The sequence below is a fragment of the Tamandua tetradactyla genome, chromosome 8 (assembly GCF_023851605.1).
Source record: "Tamandua tetradactyla isolate mTamTet1 chromosome 8, mTamTet1.pri, whole genome shotgun sequence".
In the NCBI taxonomy this organism is placed as follows: domain Eukaryota; kingdom Metazoa; phylum Chordata; class Mammalia; order Pilosa; family Myrmecophagidae; genus Tamandua; species Tamandua tetradactyla.
In genome coordinates, this window is record NC_135334.1 from 12236706 (window position 1) to 12264681 (window position 27976).

The 27976-nt window shown below is 49.9% G+C and overlaps 1 protein-coding gene across 14 annotated transcripts in view; it reads right to left on the bottom strand.

Annotated features, from left to right (window-relative positions):
- Positions 1–27976, bottom strand: part of PKNOX2 (PBX/knotted 1 homeobox 2) — a 269249-nt gene that overhangs the window by 75498 nt on the left and 165775 nt on the right. For 8 of the 14 annotated variants that reach the window (XM_077112544.1, XM_077112530.1, XM_077112540.1 and 5 more), the window contains 2 exons: positions 24115–24220; positions 6321–6429 (listed from right to left, as the gene is read on the bottom strand). In XM_077112544.1, the coding sequence (XP_076968659.1) occupies positions 6321–6407 (87 nt within the window). In that variant the 5' untranslated portion in view covers positions 6408–6429; positions 24115–24220. Of the gene's footprint in view, positions 1–6320; positions 6430–12920; positions 13350–24114; positions 24221–27328; positions 27475–27976 lie in introns of those variants that run through there. The other 6 variants (XM_077112531.1, XM_077112538.1, XM_077112539.1 and 3 more) reach the window with 3 other exon arrangements.

Here is a 27976-nt window from a genome sequence, read left to right on the forward strand (position 1 = left end):
AGATAGAATTCTCACCTGCCAAGCAGGAGACCTGTGTTCGATTCCCGGTCCATGCACTTCTCAAAAAGAAAAAACAAAAACAAACAAGCAAAAATTCAACAAAATGGTGCTGCAGTAACGGGATATTCACATGGAAAAATAATGAAATGTGACCCTGCCATACAGCATACAAGAAAAAAAAAAAAAAAGTTCAGCCTGATATATCGATTGGTTGCTGGAGATGTGCTTAAAACAGAGGGAAAAAGTGATGGCAGGGGCAAGGCTGGAAAGCCAAGAAACACTGCCCTCCTTCTCACATGCACACCCTCGTCTGGGCCTCATGGCAGTCCTGTGAAGTCAGCAGGGCAGGTGTTCGCTTGACATACAGAAACTGAAGCCCAAAACAGACCCCAAGCTCCATTAGAGCAGGAGCCGTGCCAATTTTGTTCCCTCAATATTTATCAAATGAATGAGCGAATGAAAGAAAATAGTATTGCAATTATTTGCCTAAATTGGTATTATTTATTAGCCTTGGAGATGGGACAAGGCCTGGGATTCCTGAGTTTCTACTGCATTGGGTCATCCCACTCTTTCTCCTCCAGACCACAAGACTCCAAGGACAGCTAAAGCTTCCTTCGGCCCTCACTCACCCACCGCTTCTCCTGCTGAGCCACTTACAGACACCTGAGCTCTGTGAAGTTCACACGAAAGAGGCACAGCAAGCAGGCATGTTCCTTGGACCCGCTACCTGACTTTGTTCACTTGCACCCTGATTGATTTTTGGCTTTGCAACCTTGGGTCATTCACAGGCTTTGCACCTGTTTTGTTTGGGGTACTCATACTGGCCACTTGGAGGCAGGGGTCAGACAATAGAATCTCCGTGTTTTGGGTAAATATTAGAATTAAGGTAATGAGCCCATCAAATAAAAAGCTTACATGAGGCCAGCAGAGTGAGTACTTCTTCACAGGCTTAAAGGTCATTTTGCTAGCCTACAGTCTGCCAAATAGGAGCCTAAAATCCCCGTGGTCAGACCTGAAGATTGTGTTTTGTCTTTCACTCAATGAAGAGCCCAGATCTTGGGGCTGTTGGTCTAGGGATACATCCAGTCTGGAGACACGGGTGGCCCATACAGGGCAAGGAGGGAGGTCGCCGTGCACAAAGAGAAGAAAGGCCCGGCAGAAAACGAGAACAAGAAAAAGAAGAGTCAGTTTTGATGAGCCAAAGCAAGAGAAGGTAGGTCCCCGGTATGGTCCCTGGGGTGCTGCCCCCATGGGCAGAGGGAACCGTCAATCACAGCCACAGAAAAGGCTTAGGGGAGCTTTCAAAGCCGCTGAATTAACTCCATGGCTGCAAAGCGAATGTGTTTCACAGACAGCTGAGCAGAGGGCCCTGCAAGGCAGGGGGCTCCAGCCCTTAAAGAGATGAGAGGGATGTAAAATGAGTGTGAAAACATCTGAACCCACATCTGCCTAGCACAGCTGCCTGGCCTCGATGGAGCCATTCACAGCCAGGGGCCCCGGCCACCAGCTTCTGCCTCCAGTTAATGAAACCAGCATGGGGAGCCTAATGACTGATCAAAGGCCATCCAGCTCCCCCAAGACATCTGCCCCCTTGGCCCCGCCTGGGATAGGTTCAGTTCCGGGATAGGGAGGGAATTAAGGTATTCTCAGGGCAAAGAGGCTGGCCTGGCCTCCCCTGATGTGACCGGTCCAGCCTTAGCCTTCCTCTCGCAGGGTAGGTGAAATAACATCGTATTGACCCCAGACCTCCAAGCAAAGCCTCCTGGGGCCCTGAATCCCCTTCTCCTCACTCTGAGGGTTTCAGGGGGGTGGTGAGGGGTGGGGGAGAACACAACTTTTGCCACCAGGCCTCAAGCAAATGCCTGACTTCCTTCTGAAGTGAGCTTACCTTACTGCTCTTGAAGTAATGGTTCGGCTTTGCTTGTCTTGCCTCCTCTATTCAATAATGAAGCTGCATCCTTGCAAGTCCCCAAAACCCTGATACCAGCCACCCTCAAGTCCTGCCACAGAAGCACCCACACATCCATTTGCTTCCAAGCTACACTATCACCTGAGAGCCCACATTCACAGTGTCTAGTGGGTTAGACAGGGACGTACAGGAATTCTGCTTTCTTGTCAAATCCTCACACAGCCTGACCTGCTGCAGATACCCAGACAGAGGAATCCTGGGCCCCAAATGGATGCAAGCATAGACCAGATAAAATATTTGTCTTGCCAGTAAGCCAAGGACAAGGATATGTGCAGAACAGTAGGTCTGAGCCTTCTGTTTGAGGGTGTGAGGGGAACGGGGTGCTGTAGCAGAAGTTTTTCTAGGTGGGAAAGGTGAGAATGGGGAACTGTTGCCTTTGCTAGTCAGGATGGGATTCCTGGAGTCACCGTTGAGCTGCAGAAGGGAGACCTTTGCTTGGTGGGTGATGGTGCGTACTGAATGTTGCAAGTCAAATGTTATGGTCATGAATGACATTTCAGAGGTGAGAGAGTGCGTGTGTACATACGCCTCCCAGGAACGAGAGGGTGGTTGTGTTAGAAGAAAACTCAGAGAGGCTGGAGTGATACTTCCTGGGGTTCTGTGAATGTGGAGGAGAGGGGAGCAGGAGAAGAGAATATGACTTTGCTATCTCAGCCGGAGGTGCTGGGCAAGAAACCTGTCACCTGAGATCCCAGGTGACAGACAGCTGCAGGCTGTGGCAGAGACGTTTCAAGCGCAGGAGGGGAGGCATGTAGGAACTCAGCCAATGCATCGATCAGAGGGAACACATGTCTAGTGCACATCCAGGTCTCCCCAAAGACTATTTTTTCATGAAACAGTCATTACAGTGTTTCAGGGTCCCCGGAGACTTGCCCCTACCTCTGTGGGGCACAAAGTGGGGGTCTGGTTTTGTAGGAAGGATCCAGCTCTGGAACTGCAGTTGGACAGTAGAGGGCGCTGCTCCGACAGGAGAGAATCTTTAGGACACCCCAGAAGGAGGAAGTGGGCCATAGGAAGGACTCTATTTGGGTTCTTGTTTTTGCATGTTCTTAAGTTACAGTAGTTTTCAACGCACAATGAACACACAGGGACATCCTTTACAAGCAATTATGGAGTTCTCCAGGATGGACTGAAACAGATCCGAGAGGCTAGAAGCTGCTTTGCCGTCATGCCATTTGGCCGGCATTCAAACTGCAGTCCCCTAACTGCTAATTCCTCTCCACTAAAATGGGAAGAAAAAAAAAAAATCTCCTTCATTTTTAATAACTTTATTCCCCAAACTTCAAAAAAATGAAATTGCCGAATTAAGGACCTCCCTTGAAAAGAATTTTTTTTTTCTAATTTATTATAAAGAAGATCTGGGGCTTGGGAATTTTTTTAATGCAGATTCCTAATTTTCCAAAGTGAGATTCTCCTGTGCATTTGAATAGATTATGCTCAGTATTGCTAGCCTTTAGCACAACGGGAACCTTATTAAAATGATCGCATGGGTCTCAGAGGGAGGGCTCTGCTTCTCGCCTCCGTTTTCATTTTGGGCACCTCATATCAGGGATTGTCCATTTCCCGCCTGTGGAAGAAATTGGGTTTCTGGGGAGGTGACACAGAAGTGTGCTTGGCTGTCCAGGTCTCGAGAAAATAAGTCATAAAGAGTCCAAAACTAATGAGATTAAGACCCAAAGGAATGAGAAGAGAGGGGGACCCATGTCCCTGTAACCTCCTGTAGGAAGCGATTCCCCTGTGAACCTGACCCAGGCTCCTGGCTTTCCCGGAGGAATTGAGTGTCCTGGAGGCATTGAATATCCGGGAGCTGCTCAGTTAGGAGCATTTCAAAGGAAACGGAGCAGAGCTGTTCCCTGAGAAGCTGAGGTTAGCTTCTTGAAAGAATAAAGGGGACAAAACTCAAGTGGCCAAGAACAATGAAAGGGTCATCCCAAAAAGGGAGCCACTCCTAAAAGCCCCCAAAAGTGGGAAAAAGGGCACCTGAAAGCCCAGGCCAACTGGCCTCTAAGTCTAGCCCTCTCCCACCAGGGGTCAGAAGCCTCTGTTTGATGACTTCTCCCACCTCCTCCAGCCCACCCACTCCAGCCCTGCCCCTAACCCCACCCACTTATCACCCCCATCCTGGTCAGTTTCCCTGGGAACCAGCTCGGCTCAGGGAAGACCAATGGCCATAGGCCAGTGGTAAATGAATGTTTCCAGCAAGTCGAAGTCCTGATGGGTCTCTCCCGGGACAACTTTGGGACAGTCCTTGTGGGGGACCAGATAGGAAAGCTCAGTGGTCACTTCTGGTGGGCGGACGGGGCAGTCTGAGTGCTTTAGGGCTACAGCCCTACCTCTATCACCTCTCCTCAGCAGCTGGGATTCATTAATCCAGCTGTATGCTGAGAAATTAGGTTTCTCTGCTTAAGTACACCCCATCAACATTCTTGTGTAGCACAGGTCTGCTGCAGCTCTCCAGCTAATCCCCATCAAACCCAAACTTCTCCCAGCTGTTCAGGCAGGCAAAACAGGGGATAGGAGTGGAGAAAGGAAGCAGCAGCTGACAGCTGTGCCAATCCAGGGCACTCTGACCCCTTGGCCATACCTTAATTTCTCCCTGAGCCTGAGATACAGGGTTGGGGGCCACAACTAAACACAGGAAGTTCCCCATCTCTCTTCCCCATCCCCATTGTGGAGCTTGGAGAACCACATCCAGTTACAACAGAAGAGGGGGCTAAAGTTTCTGCCTCTTAATCAATAACCTGGCAGAGGCAGAGAAGATGAGGGAGTGGATCTGCTTCCTTGGAGGAAGGTTAGACTCTTGGTCCCCTCAATGATCCATAGATTCACCTCTCTCTGTCTTTTTTTGTTTTCATGGCTCCTTCTGTCCTTCCTATCTGGAATCTGGGACTGTAAAAGAAGGGCTCTCACATAGCATTGGACACTGGGAAGCTTTCAAACAGAGAGAGGCTGTGCCAACGCCGAGTCCAACCCTGCGGTCATTCATGGAAAGCTACTGACGTGGGTAGAGACTGCGAGGAGAGGGTGTGGGGAACCAAGGGGGGAGCATGCAGCAGATATTCAGGAGCAGTGGCAAGAACAAAAGGATATGGGCTCCAAGGTCAGCTGGCCAGCATGCCAGGAGCTCGGTGTCACTTGGTAATTCCTGGGGCTGGAGGGACAAGAGTGTATAGAGCAGCTCTGTGAGCTCCCAGCAGGCTGGGGTATGAGGGGCAGAGGACCTCAGGTAAGCAAAAGTCCTCCCTCCCAATCTGCATCTCTGCTGTCCTTTTCATGATGCTCAGAGCTTCCCTGTGTTTGAAATGCTAATGATTGAGGGATAAGAGACAGGGAGAGGATGGGCTGGCATACAGTAGGCACTCATGACAAAGCTATTGAATGAATGAATGAATGAATCTTCTAGCCAGATGCCAGACTCACTTCCCATTGCAGATGCTCAATAAATAATTGTGGAATTAATATTGACTTGAGAGACCAAGGTAGAGAAAACAGGAGCGTGTGAAGGTAAAGGTCAGGGAATGGAGCCTTCTGTGAAAATGCAGCCATATAACTCAGAGTCTCAGAAAAATTAAAGGGGGATGGGAGGCTCATGGGGTGGGGCGAGAGCAAAGACTAGAAGTGATCTGTCTCCAGGACTGCAGGGTCTCAACCCACAAACCTGGGCCAAGCTTCCCTCCAGACCAAGGAGGGGAGACAATAAGGAAGCAACAAGACGTTACAAGCAAAGCTGGAGTTGCAGAAGAGCTTGGGGATGGGGGTGGGGTGCTGTGACTGAGATGAGGGATGGAAATGGGGGACCAGAGGTAAGAGGCTGGAGAGCTTAGAGAACAAGCCCTGGGTTTTTCTGGGTGGAAGCCGGGCAGATTCCTGAAGATAAGGGAGTTTCTTCCATCAGGCAGGCAGAGAAGGGGCAGAGAGAAGGACTCTAGTGGCCAGTGGATCAGGCGGTCTGGTACAAAGGCACCTCTGAGAAGGGAACTGCTCAAAAGCGCACTCTACACTTGGTCCCTGAGGTCTCCCTGTGGGTGGGGCTTGCCGGGATGGCATCAAAGGGGCTGAGCTGCATTTGTGTGAGGTTTGCTCTGACTACGAAGCAGGGTGGGGGAGGGGTCGGGGAGGACACGACTAAGACCACGTGTTTAGGCAACTGTCCAGATGCTGGGGGCAGAATTAGCCGCATCGGGTCTGAACCCAGGGCTTCGTGGACTGCAATGCCTTCCTTCAGGGGTCCGACAGGCTTCGTGCAGACTGACGGGGGCGGGGGACGGGAGATCCTGGAGAGGGTCGAGGGGGTCCTGGCCCTGCCCATCCGGCCTCCTGGCGGGGCGCCCCGGGGTCCTGGCGCACTCACCTGCGGGCTGTCCTGGTAGGGCGGGGGCGGGGCATTCTGCGTGGCCATCATCCTCAGAGCGGGGGCTGGGGAGGCATGTTGCATCATGGGGTTGATTCACATCGAGGATCTGCGGGCAGGAGACAGGGGGCCGCACGTTAATACTGCCGAGCGCAGGGGGCCCCCGGGGACTCCCCGGGGACTCGTAAGCTCGGCATGCTCTCAGGCCGGAGTCCCGGGAATGAGTGGACGGTCAGGGGATGTTGGGGGGGGGGACAAATGGGGGCTCAAGGGAGAAGCTGAGATCAGAGGGGCTATTCTGGCTTGAAAGCAGCAATATTCAAATCATATGTAAAGCAGCCTGTACACCCGCCGCGATGCTTTGTTTAGCATCCGTTCAGGCCTGGTGTGCGTGGAGGGGCGGGCGGGGTAGGGGGAGAGGAGGACGGCTTGGCTGGTGGCAATGCAGGGGAGGTTGATGGTCATCGGGACATCCCTCCTCCGAGGGTGCGTTTCACCCCACCCTTCCCAGGCTTTCCGCAGCAGCCACTGCCCCCCACAGACGGGGAAGGCCTCCCTCTGAAACTCCGATTCCCACCTGCTTAGCCCCAGGGTCTCCGAGCCCCAGGCCCACACGGCTCAGGTGTACTCACCGCACCCCCTAGTGGTGGAAAGGGAAGTGGGGTGCTGGTTCCCTCTCTGAAGGGATGAGCCCAAGAGTGATCAGTTGGGGGGTACTCAGGGAGGGGACAGAAGCAGGGAAATGTCACAAAGCCAGAGACTGAGTTCTGGTCTACCCTCTGGGCTCTTCTAGGAGTGTGCTAGTGACTAGGAGTGTGCTAGTGACGACAGGCATATGGGGGGTGCCTGCATGTTTTACCATGGATGACTTTCCTCAGCCTGGGTTTATATAGTCACAGGCATCTGGGGCTAGAAGAGATAGCAGAGCCAGAAAGTCCAACTCCGCGGGACGGAGGGGGAGACAGAGGCCAAGGGAGGGTGAGGTACAAACCTGCTGGTGGAGCAGGGAGGGAACCAGACGTCCAGTTCCAGGCCCACGCGGCTGAACCACACACTCACACACACCCTCCCTGTCCTCATCACCAGCCAGTGAGCTGCCCTCAGGGGGCCTCACAGTCTCTGCCTGAACCAGAACCTGGTGCTGTAAGTGGAGACAGCCTGGCATTGCCACTCAAGGAAACAGCATGCCTATAGAGCTGCTTAGCTCTAGTCGATGCCCTGAAGTATTTAGATCTGGAAACAACAGATGAGTTGTCTACTGCAGACCTGTCCACCTGTGGGGTGGGGTTTGGAGACGCCTAAGAACCTCTGTGGGATGCAAAACTTGTCCTTTTTCTGGGGGGAGGTTGGTGATGAGATAGAAATTTTCGTTGTGAGTCCAGCTCTCAGATACTCCCCCTGTCTCCCTCAGGGCACTCTGGGGCCCTGGCCTCTTCCTGTCTGATGCTCTCCCCAGCCCAGCTTGCAGGGTCTCCTAAAGAGTTCACATGTCTGAATTCCGATGGGAATTTAAGGGTGCTTTGGAGCTGCCATTAAGTAGGTGCCATTAAGTAGGGCCCTAGGTGGTGTGCATGTGTGTGTGTGTGTGCACATGTTGTATGTGTTGTTCTTTTGATTCTTTTTTAGGAAGGAGAAGAAGGATCAGCTCAGGTTTGACCCAAATCTCTGAAGTTCCAGGTATGCTTTGAGCTCAGGTATACATGGTAAAGCACTGGAATTGCTGGATTCATTCATTGGACAAATGTTTACCAAGTCCTAACTACATGTGCTGGGAGGTAGGATGACAGAGGAAATGAGACAAGTTCTTTTCTGCATGGAGTATCATTAGCGGAGGGAGGTGATGGTACAGCAGGAAGGAAGGAAGTGAGATGGAGGGACATGAAGAGGTAGCCCAGGGATTGATGATTTTTCTATGCTAAAAGCTCAGTAACTGCAGAATGATTTTCACTGGTCTCACTGCTCTCTATATCCCACCCCACCCTGGCCTTACTTCAGAAGATGGGCCACCAGGTATCTTTGCAGAAAAATCACTCTAGTTCTCCCCGTATGTTCAGATCTCATCACCCTAGGCAACAAGACCCAGCACTGGCTGCTATAAAGGACTCAGGACGGGCCTATAGAAAGGAACCATTTCTTCAGGCAGGGGAATAAAGCCTCGTTCTCGTGGCCGGGTCTCGGGCTGCGTTAACACCCAGAGTACGCAAAAACAGAATGGAAAATGAGATTCCTCAAGAGATCAGACAGAACAGCATTAAGACTTCTGAGATATTAAAATGGGTGTGGAATCTCTCTCTCGGACCCTACAGAATAAAGGAAAGAGAGGATTTCAGGAGTGGATTTGGTTCAGCCTTTCCTGGGGCCTACGAGTCCTGAAGGCAGATCCAAGCCCTTCCTGAGAGCCTCAATCTTAGATGCATGCTGGCCTGGGGATAAAAGTGACAAGCTGTAGTGCCCGCAGCCTCCAGAAGAGGGAGCCTGGGGGGCAGAAGCTGGGCTCCAGAGGGTTTTCTCCGTTTTTTTTTTTTTTTTGGCCCTGGGAATCAAACCTGGGTCTCCGACATGGCAGGCGACAATTCTGCCACTGAGCCACTGTTGCACCGCCTGGTTTTCTCCCTTTTTGGGGGTCAACAAGTTAGTTCTCTTTTGCCAAACGTCAGGTCTGGGTCTCTGGTGACCTCATTGCACAAATGAGAAAGTCATAGTGAAAGCGAAGCAAAGGAAGCACAGGAAGAGGATTTGAACTGTTTAGAGGAGTCTTTCCTCGGCATTCTTTTGTTCACTGCTGAGGGAGAGGTGGAGTCCTTTTGGAGTCCTCCCCCTAGAAATATTTGCACCAGTAGAAGAGCTGCCCTGCCTGGAATCAAGGAGTGGGGCAAGGAGTGGTGTGCACCCAGGGATACCCTCACACGAGGCCCAGAAGAGGATTTTCAGTCCTGGGCCCTGCCCGGCAGGCAGGCGGCAGGCGGGGCCACCTCTCCCCAGGACCCAGATGGCTCTCCCCCTCCCCCCTCAGGTCACCCGAGGTCACTAGGCCAGTGCCCCATTGCCCTCTGGGGGCTTCTCTTGCAAGAGAACAGGAGGCCTTTTCATCGTGGCTTAAGTTCCCTTCTCTGCTCACTCAGACATAGAGGCTTCTGGCAACTTGATGCTCAGAGGAGCTCAGCCACCCTAAGACCCCACACCAATCTCTGGAAGCTCACTCCATTCTTCACAGGCCCCACTACACCCCACGCCTCCCCCCGACCTCTGGCCTCCCTCCCACCCCACTCCTTGGACAATCCCACCAGCTAGGCATCTCCGGAGGGGCCCCTTGGAAACGCCCTGCATGGGAATTTGGGAATCTGACTCACGAGCCAGATGCAGGGGTACTCCTTGAGCAATAGTTGGTGTCCCTGGCCCTGTGGGAAAAGCTGCCCTTGGGGACACTCCCTTTGGGGCTGGGGAGGGGAACAGGCCTGAGCCCCGGAAACCCACCAGAGGCCTCCTGAGTTTCTGTCAGCAGCTCTGAGAGGCTCCTCCACCTGTCCCAGACAGTCTACTCAGAGGGGAACAGCCAGCACTGCAAATGGAGGACGCATGAGGAACCGTTTACTCCAGAGAGATTCCCCACCCGGGATGAGGCTCATGTTGGAATTTTTTTTTTTTTTAATTCTAAAACTCTTATATGACAGCTAGGGGAGGAAAAAAACCACAACCTAATGCAACCCTCACCCCCCAAATGTCCAAATGGAAATAGTTTGTGCGGTTGTTATCATCAAAAGAAGCCAAAAATGCCATTTGACAGAGCCTGGGGGTGGGGGGTGAGGCAGTGTGTAGGTCAGGGTGGGTGAGGGGGCATGAAAGGGCACCCCTTTGGGAATTAGGAACAGGCAGCCCGAGAGCCCCCTTCTCCCTCCATCTCCTCAACTCTAGCTGCCCCACAGCTCTGTCAGGTGAGGTCCTCAGCCCAAACTCCTCTGTGTTGACAAACAGGCTTAGAAAAAAATACCCAGCTTGTTAGGAAGGAGCTCATTAGGACTTGTTGACATGGAGCCCATTAGACCAATTAACATTCCATTAACGGCCGGGGCACCAAGGGGTTAACACAGCCGGGCAGTAATTGGGCCAGAGTCCCGGGGCTGGGGGCTCCGGGCTTTGAGGATGAGAAACAGTCTAATTGGGAACTCTCCGGCCAGCTGTCCTGACAGCGTTGGCTCCTGCCCCCTGCCCCCAGCTGAGAATCCAGCTGAACTGTATCCGGTGGTGAGGGGGGAGAGGGAGGAAGGGGCCAACTGTCCTTTGGTTGCTGAGTGACCCGCCCCATTGGCTCAAGCTGGAGGCCAGGCACACGGACGTGGGAGGGGGGGTCTTCCACCGTCTAGGGCTCATTTTCTTCATTGACTTCACACACACACACACACACACACACACACACACACGCATGCACACGCACGTGCGCACACCCCTTCTGCTCAGTGTTCTCTCTCAGACCCCAGAAGTTAGTCACTTCTCCTCTGCAGGTGTGAGTTTTCCCTGAGATTACCCTTCGTAGAAAAACTCTTTGGGGAAGATAGATCCCTGGGGGCCTAATTCACCCAGTCGGGGAGGGGACGATCTGGGGGAGGGAGAGTGGGTGGCCCTGGGACGGAGCCCCTTCCTCCCGTAGTCACTGAGGGGCCCCAGGGAGCCCCTCTCTTCTACTCGCCGACACACAGTGGCATTATTTTCAGGAGTCGCCTTCCCTGGCTACAAGTAGAGGCTTGGTCCTGGGTCTCAGTTTCCTCTCCTATAGAACCCTGGAATGGACGAGATCTTTCCATGGCGGGTGCCCGAGCTGGGCCCAGGGGGTCTGCATCCCTCCCCCACCCTTTGCCGCTCATCTGTGGCTTGGACAAGTAACTCTCTTTCCCTCTCTGACTGCAAAATGAGGGGATGTCATCCTAATACTCTGAGAGGCTTTGCCCACCATTGCACTCAACAAATGCTGACGGAATTGAGTGGATATAGTTGGACTTGCAAGCTTTGTTCCAGCGACCAGCCAGCTCCTGTCTTCTCCTCGCTACTCATCTGAGAGTGGGGGCAGAAGGGCCCTGACCCCAAGCCGGGAGACCTCTTCAACACCCCCTCTTCACCCCAGCCCGGCCCAGACGCCTCCAGTTCCCCCACCCCACCCCACCCCACCGCCAAGCAGCTGCTCAGGCCTCAGTTCTGACGTCTAGACGGATTTGCAGGAGGCTGAAATAACACGGTGAACTCAGCAGGAGGGACCAAAAAGCTGCATTAGTAACCTAGCTGGCTTCAACTTTTCCCACTGGATCAGCCGCCTCAATCCTGATGCGATCCCCATTTATTTTCCTTTGGGGAGAGCCAGGTCCAAACTGATCCATGTCCCGCCCAGCGCCCTTCCCAGAAGTGGACTGTAGGTGGCACCGCAGAGCCCACTTTAATTGCATTATATAATATAACCTGTTTACTAAATCATGTAATCAGTCGCCTTAGGGTTTACAGCTTCGGATGTGTATGGAGAATTGGACTTTGAGTCAAATTTAAAAACAAATAAAAATGAGAGGCAGCTGTTGCTGATAGTGTGATATTCATCTTTTGGAAACAAATTCACCCCGGTGCTATAAATTATGCCTGAAAAAAAGTGTTGTTGGTGGGAAGGAGTTGGCTGGGTCTCCTCTGCTGGCATCGGAGTGACAAATCTTGAAATAACAGTGTCAACCTGTCACTGATTTCATGTGACTCTGTGGATATATCTAAAGAAACACAGGCGTGCAGGCACGTGCGCGCGCGCACACACACACACACATACACACACACAAGTTGTCTTCACAAAACTCAGTAAAGGCCGGAGATCTACAAGCCGGGTGGGAGCTGGGTGTTTAGAGCCTGTGGTCCCTGCAGCTGGGCCTGTGGAAGTTAGCCCCAAGAATGGGGCTGGGGTAAGGGGGAGGCCAGGCGGGTGTGGAGGACAAGGAGGGAGAGAGAGAGAGGATCGACCCCCTCCGACCCCCTCCAGCCCCCTCTTCCCTGGGAAGTTTCAAAATGTGGGATCTGATACCCCCAAATCAATTATCTGCTTGAAATGTTTCAAAATGCAGGAGAGGGCTGGGGCACTAGTGGAAAAGGGGAAGTTCCCGGGAGCCCATCCAAGTTCACTGCCCACCCAACACTGCACTTGCACCCTTTCGCCCTAGGAAGCTCGGGGGCCCGAGAGCTCAGGTGGCAGGAGGGCCTGGCTTGCGGGGCTGCTGCTTCTCCCCCTGCCTTCCTCACCTTGGGGTGCTGGTGGGGAGGGGACAACGTGAATCTTCCAGTCTGCTAAGGCCAGGCACTCGGGGTGGGACACGGGAGGTGGGGAGGGTAATCTTGGCTATGCTACTGAAGGAACAAGGGGAGCTGGGCAGGATTTGCACTCAGGATCTGCTCCACTTGCTCACTCCGAAGGCTGGCGGGCTGAGAAGTCAACAGTGAACCACCACTCCACAATTACCCAGGCCCTAGGGACACTGATCCTGGCCCGGAGCCCGAGTCCTTTACAGAGGGCCCCAGCGAGGGGGCCCGCTTCCTGGGAGCCCCCCTGGTTCTTGCTCTCTGTGGGGAGAATTCTCCACTGACCTCAGGAAGAAGCAGAGGTGACAAGGAAGACAGTGGCAACTCGGGCCCTTTGACCGCCCCAGCTCTCTGTACTAATTGTCATTTGTCACCTTTCTGGGAAGCCTGCTTGGGAGGTGGTGCCAGGTCATACCCTATGATTGTGATGCTGGTCTCCAGGGAACCGAACGGGGACAGAGCGGAAGCCAGCGTGCGCTTTGGCTAGGACTGCCTGCTTCTGACTCTGAGAGATGTGAAAACCAGTCTCTCTCTCTCCTCCCACCCCACACCCCTGCAGCCCATAATGGACACGTGGAACAAACAGTCTTTGGAAGGGGTGAGAACCCTCTGCAAAACCAGAGAATCAGGAGACGCCCCCCCCCCAACTCCAAATGACCCAATGCCCTGCTTCCAAGGGCCACTACCTCCTCTCCTCTCCCCATCCTCGAGGCCACTTATTCTCTGCTCTTTTTCTGGAATAAATATGTCCCCTATGGATCAACAGGTCATTTATACAAACTCTGACCCCAGCCTAGAGATGGGCAAGGGCTTGCTGCCAGAGGCCCAGTCCTGGGAAGGTGTATGTTCTCATCCACCGGCGTAGTGGGCGGAGGCTCGGGGGCCACACGGGCAGAGGATTTGGCTAAGCAGCATTTCAGGAGGGTCCCCCCAGCCTCGGAGGTGAATGGGGCTGCTGGCGAGCAGGACCCATGCCCGCCACTCACAGACCGTGTCTTCCTTGCCCTCGAGCCTGAGGGAGAGGAGCCGTGCCACCTTCCTCTCCTTTTCCTGACCTGTCTCTCTTGCATGGAGTTCTCAACACATCAAGAGTCCTCACCTCCCCCAATTTAATTATTATTATTTTAAACTTGGCTTCACAATATGGAACAGGGTCAGAGTGACAAGAGCAGCCTGCCCTCAGCCCAGCACCCTTGCCCGCCTTATCCCTGCTTGGCGGACCAGTGCCAGGCCCAGCAAATCTCTCCTCCTCCCGCCTCTGCTGTCACACCTTTCCCGGCTTCAAAAAGCTGCTGATATATTTTACAAACTGAAACAGCAATTTAATTCCCCCTGATAGCGGCAATTGTCCATTAGATCTTCCTACCGAGGAGCTTAACAATAATTCCTTTCATCCAACTGCTTGCTTCTCCTTGATCTGAGAATCAATCCCATAAATAGCAGGCAAGAGTTTTCCCATAACTCTCCCCCTCCAGCTTTTAGCATTTTGATGAACAGTCTCATCTCCTCTTTAAACACTTTACAACTTGGCAATTTTTCTCCCTTTGGTTCCTTTAAACAAAATAAAACAAAAAAAGAGAGAGAGAGAAAGGAAGGAAAAGCAGGATGGTTGTAAGGGTAACCAGCCTTCACAGTTTTCTCACAGAAAGAAGGTTTGCACTTTCTCCTGCCTGGAGGCAGGAGGATGGCTGCAATGACCTCTCATGGGTTCTATCTGCTCGAAAGTTGATGCTCCTCTGCCCCAGGGGACATCGTTAATTTTGGTCCCAAATTTTACACTCACCCACACTAGGACTCCTTCTTTTGCTAATGGCACTTTACTTACCCACTATGTTTTTCCTTCCCGGGAGACCCTTCTCTTTGTTGTCGCACCCCAGGGGTGGAGGCCAGGGGGTCATACCTGCTGTCCTGGGGCGGGTGCCCACTGGAGGTTCGTTATTAGAGCCTCTCCCTCGGCCTGTCCCCATATGGACAAGCGTCTAACCATAGAGATGGGTTCTGCCCCTCTTCTTAACCCCAGGCCGCCTCCATCTCTATCCAAACTGCATGGTCAGGAGAAACAGGGAAAGGAGGGAACTTGAGGCCTTTTATTCCATTCTTTTTTCTTTTCTTTTAAACATCCAGGCGGCCCTGAGGATCGGGGACAGAGGTGAGTCCTCCGGCCCCTCCATAGAGAGGTGGTGGGGAGGGAGGGTGGGTTGCCAAGGCACCTGGGAACCCGGCCTGCTCCCCTGAGACCCCCATCACATGCCCTCTTGTCTGCACACATGCAGAGAAACACATCTAAAAATGAACCCAGGGACCGAAATCCCCCTCGACAAACCTGATTCCCAGGTTTATTATTATTTGTCGAGAGCAGCCACTGCTCAGGCTGAGAAAACAACACTGGCGGGGGCCCCTGGGGCTCACAAATCAGCAGGGACAAACAGCTCAGACGCTGGGGATCCCAGATCTGAGGACTCTGCAGGAGCCAGGCAGCCTCCTCCCTGCTGCTCTACCTGCCTCCCTCCCTTTCAAAACCCCTTCTCTCTCCTGGGCAGGCATAGCAAGGGGGGAAAGCACTGCCTGGGAACTGGGAACAGGGATCAAGTACGGTGTGGGCTGGCAGAGGGGGTGCCACTGAGGTCGGGGCCCCCGGAGCATGCCCCTCCATCACCTGCCATGATCTCAGCCAAGAGAGGCTGCCAGAGGATTCTCCTGGAACCAGCTATCCTTAGAGGGTCAGCCAGGCCCCTGTTCTCTCTGAGAAGGGCTGGACTATATCCTCTGGCTGGATGATACCTGGAATTGATATTTTTAACTTGCCTCCAGGAAAAAAAATAAAACTGCTCAAGAGTTAAGGCTGTAGATGCAAGTTGCTTCCAGGCTCCGTTTATCACTGGAAAGTCACTCGCACCTGATCCTTCCTTACCCAGCCGAGAGATGCCCCTCCCCTGGGCTGTAGCCCTGGCAGGGCTTACGAGGAAAAGGAGCAGGGCACCCAAGTAGACCCACAGCCATGGAGGAGAGGCTGCCAACCAGATTCCCTCTGCCCTCGTCCTGGCTGCTGTTAGGAATGAGGACAGGGACCCTGATGAGGCAGGAAAGGGCCCCAGGGAAGGGAGGAGGATGACTCTGATGTGAGAAGAGGTGAGGCTGGGCGGTGAGTGGATCCTGGATTCAAACTCCCTCTGAGCAGACATGTCCTGCATCACCCAACTTCAAACGTTCCCTCCACACACTCTCTGCTGTGCCTCTCAGCTGCCAGCCACATTGTTATCTTCAACAAAACTTTGCTTAAACCCCACCCCTTCATGAAACCCTCATTCATTTTGCATTCCAGGGCCAGCCCCTCACCCGAGCCTTGCCATCAGGCATAAGTAGGGGACTATAGTTTTAATGATCACTGTGTGCATTTCTGTGGTATTCAAAATCTACTTTGCATCCAGCATATCCCATTTTGCCCATTGAACCCTGTGCTCTCCTGCAGAAAAGGTCATGGATTTGCCTTGCATTTTCCTTCTAGAGAAAAAATTGAAAGCTTATGCAATGTGATTTCACAAGACCTCCCTCTTTATGCAGCCTGAATATAGACAGTTACAACCTAATCCCTTTGGCTTACTGTTAAAATGTAAAACAAGCAAACAAATTTGGGAAGGATAACCCATAAAGTCCCAGCAACCATTTACACTTCAGTAAGAATGAGCTTGTGGGGATTATATGGAAACTCTGTATTTTCTGCATGATTTTTCTATAAAACCTCCAACTTCTCCAATAAAAAAAAAGAAGAAGAATGAGCTTGTTAGATCCTTTCTTTGGAGGAGATAGGGGTGAGATGATAATATAAAAATACTAACAACTGTCATTAATTGAGTCCACAGATAAACCAACATTCTACCAAGCTTCTTATACAGATAACCTGGTTTATTTCTCTCAACAACCATATGGTATAGGTATTTTGATTGTCCTCATTCACAGATGAGAAAACTGAAGCATAGAGAAGTTGAGAAAGTTTCCAAATGTTAAACACAGCCTGAATTCCTGTGAGTTTGAGCATTTAACATAGAAGTCTCGGGGTGAAGGCAGGAAATTCCAGAAGAGGAATGAGATTCCTTAGAAATTGGGGTGGGGAAGGGAAGGATAGGGAGGGTGAGGCTGATTATAAAAATGAGCTGTGAACTTTGATTTAGGTCATACAATATTTCTGTCCTTATAAATTTCCAGGTGCTCCCAATTTCCCAGCTTTATATATTGATAGCACTAATTGTCTCCCATATACCACATTCAAGCACTTGTACATCAGCTAGTGAACACACGCGTGTGCCTTCACTTGGTGGGAGTGCTTATACAGCGGCAGTCTCTTTCTGCTGGCCCTGACATCTTCTCTTTGAACTGCAGTACGCCCACAGAATTTGTTAAATATTTTATTGCATGTTGCTCTTATTGTTTTATAAAAACTAGTGGAAGATGGAAAAATGAAAGTGCTGATACCAGCGATAGGGAATAGAGGTCTCATAAACATAACACAACTGAGACAAAGATGGAAAACATTAAGTGTGCTGAAAGCGGCAGATCTTGGGGGTCTCACCCATAGACTCACTGGACTGTGGGTTCAATTATGAAGGGAAGAACAAAATTAAAGAACAAACGCAAAGTGGCAGAAATATGTGGTTGCAGATTGCATCTAAAAGGTGATGGATAATTGGGAATGTGAGTGTGTGTTTCTCTGTCTGGGTGCAGAGCTCCAGCTGCATACGAGCCAGAGCTGGGACCGCCTGTCCCCAGCCCAGCACAAGGCTCTGACTCACACAAGACTGGGATTCCGTCAGCGTGTCCTCGACAGCCTGAACCAGGGGCCCTGCTGGTGTCCAGGTGGGGTGGAAGGGAGCATGCAGAAAGCTTGCTCTCCAGGACTCTCTCCAACTCTCTCTGGCCTTCTTCCCTCACCCAGGGACCACCCACAGCTGCAAAGAAGTTCTGGTGAGAAATATGCCCGTGACTCACAGGCTGAGAGGTACCTAGCTCTTTCTTGGGAAAGACTGTTCAGTTGAGCACTTTCCATTTTTTTTTCAAGCAGGCCACCCCTTCCTTAGGGGATATCCTGTCCCTTGTTATATCTTCCTGAGAACTAGGTTTATCCCCTTGCAGAAGCTCCTCTCCACTCAGCTCACCTTCCTTTCAGCCTTTTCCTTCTTCTCTCAGCCCAGAGAAATTCTAGGCAGCAATCTAAACCAATAACCAGTGAAGACATCTTTTGGGGCCCACTGAGGAACTATTCTTCACAGCCTCTGCAGCAGGCAGCAGTGAAACAGGAGGGCTGTGCAGGGGGGCCAGAGCTGGGTTTTGATTTACCTCCCACTACTCTTGGCTGCCCCCTGCCAGGCCCCATCCCCTTCAACCTCCAGCCTCTGGCTCCTAATAGGGAAGACCTTAGTCACACGCTGGCCCCAGACCCAAAGGAGGAGTGTTTCATATTAGCAGCAGAATCTTTGCATACTAGTAACTCATCTGAAAATTATAATCACTCTATCCTTAGCCCCTCCTTTGGCAGGGACAACTCATTTCCCGTCATTAGAGTGTCAGTGGAAAGAAAGCGCTCTGCCTTCAGGACAAGAACTGTTGTGCATTTGAGACCCGAGATTGTGCTTCTACTTTCCCTACACCTCTTCTTTCTCCAGTAAGGTGGACCTCGCTGCTCATGTCAGGGCATAGACCCGAGTAGAAGCAGGGAAGGAGAAGATAATTTTGCACAATGGACTCTTGGCCCTCAGGGACCAATTAGGATGCTCAAACTTAGATGAGATGATAATCTTCTGGGATCTGAGCACTGGTTAATCTGGAGCGTCCAGTGCCAGGCCTGCCCAGGGAAAAGGAGCCAACGTCGCAGCTCCCGGATGCCAGGGTTCTGTCCAGAGTTACACGGTTGATCCGCGGCAGGGGAGCTGTGTGGGAGGTGTCTGCTCACAGAGCTGGCCTCGCGGTGGGGAGGAGGGCTAAATTGGAGCCTCCTCCAACCTGACTCCCCAAAGTTACACGTTTGCCTAAAGCTGGGGCAGATACCCTGCTATCTGCCAGCCCCTCGCAGTTCACCTCTCCTTTTAGGATCTGGCTGTTTGGAGTCTGAGCTTCTGCCTTGCAGCACTGGGAAAAGCAATCTGCTGTCTCTTTGTCTCCTGGAGTCCATAAAAGTGAAAAAGGATCCCATTTAATGACACACTTGCCCTGGTTGGGGGTTATTTCAATTTCCAGATGGGTGTGTATGTGAGCTGAGAAGACGGAGGGGTGGGGAGAAGGGGAGATGGGCAGAGGGAGATGAGAAAGAAGGAAAGCGTAGTTGAGCATGGTTAGGAAGTTTCAAGGAGTGGGGTCCCCAAGAGGGGCAGAAGAATCATTCTGAAAAAATGGAGGGTTCATAGAAGGCAACCACATTTTCACTGAACTACCTGTCATGGACCTCAGCTTTCCTTTCACTTCCTTGACTGCAGGAACTCTGGGGACTTGAGGTTCTAGAGCACAGTGTCAGAGGGAGGAGCTGGAAGGGCCCTGAGCAGTCCCAGGGTCTGACTTCTTCCCTGTCCAGATGAGGAAACTTGCCCACGTCCACGCAGCAAGTTAGAGACAGGGTCTAAACCTGGGTCCATGTCCCAGGTAACATGTTCAATACAGCTTTACTGAGCAACTACTGTGGGCCAGGCTCTGTGCTGGCCAGTGGGTGTTTCAGAAGGAAAAAGCAGAGACAACTGAGGGGAATAAAGAAAGAAAGGGTGAAAGGAAAGTGTCCGTGAACTGAAACAAGACAGAAGACTTTGGATTTGAAAGGATCTGAAGGACTGAATGAGATTAGTGAGAAGAAAGGAGCAAACAAATTAAACCTCAAGCCTGGATAACTAGTGGTGAGATTTCAGAACTTTGAAGCCAAAGAAGGGAAGAGCAGAAGGGAAGGGAAGGGAAGAGAAGGATGCTAGAAGTTTCCATAGATTCTCATCCCAAGACTGTAAATAAGAAGACAAGGAACAACAACTTGAGCTCTGAGAGAAAACGGTTTCGAACCTGGGATTTAGATTATCAATCATGTGTGAAGACAAAATAGAATCAATTCTGGACATGTAAGAACTCAGAATTTATTTTCCACGGGTTAATGTTAAAAATAACTGGAGGTGGTACCCCAGAAAAACAAAGAAATGCAAGGGCGATGACAAGACATACCCAAGAAAGAGCAGCAGCTCAGCGCGAGCCATCAGAAGTGAAGAGAGCTGCAGGGAAAATGAAAGACAAGATGTCATTACATCTTGTGCTTGGAGATTCTACTGAAGCAGCCAAGCTGTAATGACAGAGGGTTGCATTTCCTTCTCCATGGTGAAGGCATGCTGTTTAGCTCTGTGGTGGAATAATATTTTCATAGTAGGTTTAATGCTTTTAATATATTTTTATCCTAAAATCAACCTATAGTCAGAATTCAGATGTAACATTATTACAGAATATACCTCCTAAATCTTAATGTGAAAATAGCAGTTCGAACTAATACAAATCGGAAGGGAGAGAATATGAGCTAAGTTCTTTGACTTTCATAGGGAACTCAAGAAAGAGATACATAAGCATGTTATATGACATAATAAATGCTGGCTACCAAATAACGAAAATCAGCAACTGTTCATTGTGGTGGACTCTGTATCACGAAGTCTAGCAGTAGAGGTAGGCAAAAGAAGAGACACTTTTTATTTTATATCTTTCACACTGTTTGATTTTCCCCCCATGATCACACTGCTGACTTAAATAGTAACCAAAATAAAAAATGGAGCAGCTATATAATAGAATACCATACAGCATTTAAAAATAATGCAGTAGATCTATTTATATTGACTTGGTAAATTCTCCATTGTATAACCTTAGGTTCAAAAAAATTAAAAGCAGCTTTTGAAAATAGTATTTAAGACAGAATATCAATTGAATTAAAATAAAAATGAAAAGGGTGGGCCATGGTGGCTCAGTAGGCAGAGCTCTTGCCTGCAATGCCAGAGACCCGGGTTTGATTCCCGGTGCCCACCCATGTTAAAAAATAAATTAATTAATTAATTAAAAATAAATAAATAAATAAATAAAAACGGAAAAACAATAAGATGCAATCCCTACCTTCCAGTTGCTCCTTGCCTGCAGGTCTCTAGCCCTGAGCCCTGCCCTAACCTCTAAGAACCTGCTTCCAGAGCATCTGCCCTCTCCCAGATCTCCATAAGCTGCATACTTCTTTTGGCAGCAGGTCAGGACTAATTCCTGTATGTTTCGGGTAACAATAGTTGACTGTCAGTGATCTGCCTAGAGACTGAACAGGTGAAGCCACACAACAGCTGAAATCTGCACACACGCGTTCAGTGGAGAGCAGCGGGGGTACACATTTCACAGGTGAAGAGCAGACCTGGGGACTGGCACGGGGCAGGGGCCAATACACTTGAACTAGTGTCCAGAAAAGAGGGCACTGGGCATGTTAAAGCCAGAGTCAGGAAGAGAGCTGATAAGAAGCTGAAGCCCGGAATGGAAGTCCAGTGCCAAGAGAATCCTTTGGGGAGATATGACCGGGGGCAAGGGGTGGTGTCCATTTCAGGAGATGCTCGGTAGGCAGATGGCTTGACTTTGAGAGGAGACCTAGAGAAATCAGACCAGGTCACCCTTCTTCAGTGTCCACGGTGGTTGGAAAAGAAGCAGCTTTAATACAGACGAGGGAGAAGAAGGCTTGGGCTCCTAGGGAGGGGCACAGAGAGGAACTGACATTTACTAAGCAGTCCCAAAGTGCCATGCATGGCCCCAAGATGCTTTCTTGCACATTATCTCATCTAATCCTCGCATGAGTCCCATGAGGCAAACAGGATGACCCCAACCACATAAGCCAAGGACAGTGCAAAAAATTAAGATGCATAACTCATCCCAAACCCACAGCCAGCAAATGGTAGAGCTGGAATCTGAGTCTGGGTTGGTCTGATTCCAAAGTCGCTGCTCTTTCTATCACCCACGGAATCAGAGGGCTTCCATAAATATGTTAATGACTGACAAGAGGAGACATTTCTTTTCCAAGCTGGGATACAATCAATCCTATTCTTTTTCTGAACTCCTCTCCTTTGCCCATTAGCTGGGGACCTGGGGACTAGGATGCACGTTTGCTCAACAGGACTTTGAAGATTCCATGTTGGAGGAAATTAACTGCTCCGGCTCCTTTTCTCCACAGCCCTGAGCATTGACGGTGCAAGCCTCTGTGCCAGGGCTTGGAAGGAAAGGGGCCGGGGCAGGCATGAGTGCAGGGAGGAGAGAGAGGAGCTGGGAGTCCAGGATTCTTGGCTTCCAGATTCTCAGCCTGTCTCTGTTCACTACCAGCCCCAAAGGCCCACTCATTGCTCTTGACACCCCTCAGATGCTGGCTGCCTGCCTCCTCCTCCACTTCCTCAGGAACCTCTGTCTCCACCAAGCCTCTGACTTCAAGGGGAGCCAGCCGGGCCCAGGAGAGTATGTGTGTCAGTTAGGGTTTGTCGTTTACACGTGGAGATCATTAACGAGACTTATTTTTAAATTGTAATTGCAAAATGTAAATGCTCCCCAAACTGATGTGTAATTGCTCCCCCCTCCACCCCAGCCCTTCCCCTCCGCTGCCAGCTTTGCAAGGAGAGAATTAGAAAATAAAAAGGGGGTGGATTATGTAAGCAAAACGATTTTAAAAAAAGAGAGCGAGAGAGCTAAGAATTTAAGTGAGACAGCTGGCGGCTTCTCTGATTGCCACACTTCCAGCATTCTTTGCAAAAATCGTCCTTGCCAATTGCACCCCTCCAAGCAACAGTGTCAACTGTATTTAGTCCCCAGAACAGACCATACTCACTTGGCAAGACATTTCAGCAGGCAGTGCGTGTGTGTGTGTGTGTGTGTGTGTGTGCGTGCACGCGTGTGGTGGGGTGGGGAAGTAGTTAGGGGCGGCATTTGAGGTTGCCTCTGTCTCATCCATGAAGCCTGCCAGCCTTCCATTCTAGAGAAAGACACAATCCACTGTGGAATTAGCAGTCAGTCTACCCATTTCCATCCTTCCTCATACTCTATCCTGTGGGTGATAGGTGCAGGGGACATCTCCATTCCACTAGGCACAGGCTTGTCTGCTTGGACTTCAGTATCTGCAGCCTTAGGCTCAGCCTGGACAGAAACAGGACCCTCCCAGGTAGCTCAGAAGGGAGAACTCAGTTTTATTTTCAGCTTTAGAGAAAACCACTGCACTTGGGCAGCAGCCCATTTCCACACTGTTTCGCCAGGAGTCTACAACCCTGTCCCTCCACTCTTCTTTTTTTTTTTTTACCTTCTTCCATCTCCTTCATACCCTTACGTCAGCCACTGCCTACTGTGAACTCCCTTTGACAACACTGAGTACCCAGGCTCTGAATGTTGCTGCAGACATTACTGACCTATCCCCAGTGGGCATCGTCCTCAGCCATGCTCAGTGACATCACGACCCTCTTTAGCTGTGCCCTTCCTTCCAGCATCCACCAAGGAGCCCAAACCTGCTGGAGCCATGTATCCCACCCTTTAGTACACCCCAACCACAGAGCCCCCCACACAGACCAGGGGACAGCAAACGGACAGTCCCTGTGGCCAGTCGGTCATTCTCAGACATGTGTCCTCTATTAATATCCGCAGCTTTACTAACTACCTGCCTGGAACATTTGCCTTTCTGGTTCTCTCTCCCTCTCCCTCTCCCCATCTCAAGCAAAACCAGCTTTTGCTGAGGAACTTGGCAATGATTAGTGACCCCCAGAATGAAGGCTGATGAACTTTAAGGTCCTGTTGGCCCTAAGACATAAGGGAGACTTACAAAATCCCGGGGGGGGTCCTTTAGAATTGGGGGCCTCATCTCACCATAATAGATGCAGCCCTTAGCATGGCATACTGGAAAGAAAAACGGCGTTGTTTGGGGTAACTGGATTTCTAAATCTCTGCCTACGATGATTCTTATGTCTATAAGACCATGAAGTTGCTTAAGGGGATTAAGAAAACAAAACCTATCCGATAAGAGGATTAAACGAGATTCCCTATTCAAAATGCTTTACAGATTCTAAAAGACTATTTCTCAGAGTTCATCAGAAATATTTGGGGTGCAGTTTCCTGCGTCTTACCCCAGACACAGGGAATTAGAAACTCTGGCTCTGGGGCCCAAAAGCTGAATTTTTCACATCCCCCTTCCCTAGGTGAGCCTCAGGTGATGGTGTTTGTCACCTGGATATAAACAACACCCCCTCCACCTAGATCCACAGCAATTTCTTGCTCACAGGACACAAGGAAGCCAAGCCCTTGTCTTCAAGGAGCTAAGGAGGTAAAATAAAGACGTGGAAAAAAAAAATAATACAGTGTTAGGCTTTCAAGGCTATATATGCTAAGCATCCGCTAACTGTTATAAGCTGATTTTAGAGACTTCTAGGAGAAAAGATAATCTTCCTGGGCAACTTAACTATGTGTTAAAGGGCAGAAAAGCATCTCTCACTGTTCGGGTGATCCTGGCGGCCTCTGGGACGGTCCTGGGGGCTCACTCCCCTCTTCTCACTTCCAGCTGGGCCAGAAATGCTTCCTGTCAGCTGGAACCAGAGCACCTGCAAGGAAGGGCAGACCGGCGCTCAGCAGGGAGGGCTAGAGGCGCAGGGGCTATCAGAGAACAAGGGGGGGGGTCCCTGTACTCTATTCACCATCACCCCCAATTCCTCTCTCTGCCCAGACAGAAGCCACTTCCTCCTCGGATGTGTCTACCGCATTTACCATTCAACTCTCTCCTCAGTGCAGTGCTTAGGCACCCCCCCCTCAAGTCCCCTGCCACCACCATGCATTTCAGAGCCCAAACCCTTGCTATGGTTAGAAACCACCTTATCGTCGCTTCGGGAAGGCCACCCTAACCCCTTGATTTCAGAGGAAGGGGTAGCTATTGCAGCTTTTTTGTTCTTGGGCTTTTGCTGGGGTCTGGAGAGATGCTGATGGGGTGTAGGTGTGAGTGGGGCACAGGGTGCCTGAAGGCAGAGGGAGGGGGGTCCAGAAGTGAATGGGCCAGAGCAGAGATTATCCATGCAAGACAACCTGTAGTCTAAATATAGCTCTGGCTGCACAATGTCATTTATTTATTTTAATTAAAATGAATTAATTTTGTTTTTGGATATTTGAATCAGACTCAGGGGTTCAGAAATTGATGTTGGGTGGTCATCATGTCCTGACTCTTCCCAAACAGCCTGGTCAACTCCTCCTTGGGGACCTCGTTTGCTGATTTGACCAGGGTCAGAGATCGACCTTAATGGACTATGCTTGCAGGCAGGAGGGCAGTGCCAGCTGGGAGAGGCCCCAGAGCCTGGGCTGTGTCTTCAAAGCAGCACTGGGGAGCACTGGGGAGCACCTGCACTAGAAGTAAAGGCATCTTTAACATTAGCAGTTCCTTCCTAGTTAACACCATCTTAGTCTCCTTGAGAAAACACATTTGCACCTCTCTAAAGAATGTAATTAACTAGTGACATGACAACAGGAGGAGCTAAACAGTGGCCCAGGCTGTGAGCTTCATGGGGAAATGGAAATGGAGACATTTGCCTGAACAAGACTTTCCTGCCTGCCTTCCGGTGTGAGTGCATGCGTGCATGTGTGCATGTGTGTGTGTGTGTGTGAAGATGTGGCTACTCTGCTGGAAGGTGAGGGTGGCAGAGGCAGCATCCAAGATCCTGAGGGAGGAATGAATCCTGAATGCAGGAGAGAGGATGCCAGGCATAGTAGGAACATGGGATGAGCTGGGAGAAGCTCCAAGAGGAGATAGAGAAGCCACTGAATTTCTATGAGCAAAAGCTCTCTGGAGTGAAAAAAAAAAAACACTCCTCCTACCCCAGCCCCATCTCCAGGGAGGAAAGGCCAAAGAGATGAAGGATTTTGAGACACAGTCAAAACAGTGGGAAACGCCCCCGGCCATTGTCTGACTTGGGGCAGCCGCACCAAGAAGCCCAAGAGATCAGGTCCAACTGAGAGTGTGCACTCCCCCAGCCCCACACCACTCCTGCCCCGTCCCTTCACCCCAACCTGCCTCTCCTCCATATGACATTTCTGTGACGCCTGTGATGCCCCAGGTCTCTGGCCATCCAACACCTGGAAACAGGGTTCGTTCCTCATGCCCAGAGCCCCCCTCATTTCCCCACTTCCCCATCTCTTTCCAGTCAAGGCCAAAGATGATCTTCCCTCCTGGGATCCAGCCTGCCAGATCCACAGCTCAGCTCCGCAGCCAGCCCCACACTGCCGCTTCCAGACTGAGCACCCCCTCACCACCACCACGGCCGCGGACCCCACACATGGAGAACCCATCACACGCCAGGCGCTGGGAACACAGCTACAGGCTCCTCCTGCTCACAGTGGGCTCACAGCTGGCTCCCCGCTGTGTCCACAGTCAGCTCCTTACACCTCCAAGGCACTTTCCTGGACTGCACTGTACCAACTCAGTGTCCAAGGAGCCTGGGGGCCAGCCCCGAACTTACCCTCACCTCTTCACCCTCCTTCCAAACACGCCCACTGTCCGTTCTCCCAACCTGCTCACAATTTCCCACTTCTCACGCTGCCTGGTTCTGTATTTCTGCCTGACAAAACCTTAGTATTTTTCAGTGTTCAACTCAAATGCTGCTATTTCCCCTCTCAGTTGTAATTCCACCTCCTCCATGTTTCCAGGTAGCACAGTCTGTAATTCCCTTAAAGCTCTGACCACACTGTTTTGTGCTTTTGGTATCTTGTATCTGCCATCTTGCTCTGCAGACTATAAGCTCCTCATGAACAGAGACCCTGTCTTAAATACGCATTATTTTTTCTATATATATATATATACATATATATATAAATATATATATATTTTAATACATATAAATATATATAAAAATATATATATATTTATAATCTTTCAGTTCACAAAGTCCTTTCATGTTCAGTATCTTCAACTCTTAAAAATAACCCTTAGACCCTTGTATTTTATTATATTTACATAATATATAAATATTTAATATAAATATTAATAAATATATTTAATAACATATTTATTGATTATATATTTATATGTGATTATATAAAATATAACCCTTATGTTATATTTAATATAATAACTTGCTTCATTGTCTTTACAAAGTAATACATGCTAACTGTAAAAACTATAGATAAGCAAAAAGGAAAAATTTGTTAGTTGTTTTTCTATCTTGCAAAGATATCATAATAAATATTTGAAGTAAAGCTATTCTTTTTAAAAAATAATATACTTCACCTACTGGCCTGTAACTAGCCCTTTTTATTTAGCAAAATCTCATAAATACCTTTGCATATAAGGGAAATATATACTATAATTTTAATGGCTATATGGCATTCCACTTAGGGAAGTACTATAATTACCCAGTCCATTTTTTATCATTTGTTATTTAGATTATTTCCAGTTCTTGTTATTACAAACAATGCACATTCTGAGTTTTGCTCCAGACTTGGTCATTTCTTTAGGATAAACTTCCAGATGGGGAATTGCCAAGCCCAAGGCTAAATTTAAGAATTTTTACAGTATCACTTAATTGTCCTGCAGGAAGGTCACACCAATTAAGTCTTGGTAGCAGGGCAGGAGACACCTTTTCCTTGCCAGGGAGATGTTCCCACTTTTCAGATGTAGACAATGAGGTCCATTCTCCCCGCCCTCTTTGCTCTTGTGTGAGTGCCCTTACCAGACAAGAGCTTGCAGAAGCCAGGTGCTCGCTAAATGCCGGGCTCCCCGACGGATCAGAGAGAGGAGGATGTACCCGAGTTGTTCAGAAGAAAAGAATGGCAGGGGTGGTGGCAGGGGCCAAGCTTCGGTGATATCAGCCTCTCTCTGGGGCAAAATTAACAAATTAGAGATCTGTTATTTTGGATACCATGTTTTTTTTCCTTAAAACATTTTTTAAAAATATTTTTATTGACAAAACTTAACATACAAACATTCTTAACATACAAACATTCCACGTATGATGTACAATTAGTGGCTCACAATATCATCACATAGTAATGTATTGATCACCATGATAATTTTGTTGAACATTTGTATCACTCTAGAAAAGTAAAGAAGAAAAACGCATACACTCCGTACCCCTTACCCCTCCCTCTTATTGACTGCTAGTATTTCCATCTACCCGATTTATTTTAATCTTTGTCCCCCCTATTATTTGTTCATTTTTTTATCCATGTTTTTTACTCATCTGTCCATATATTGGGTAGCTTTTTAATACTGCCTTCTTCCCTGTGCTGGACAGGTGCAAATTGCTTCAATGTAGCCTCTGCTTATTAAGAATCTACCATGAACTGGGGCCTGGGGTGCAATGCTGAAACACATATGC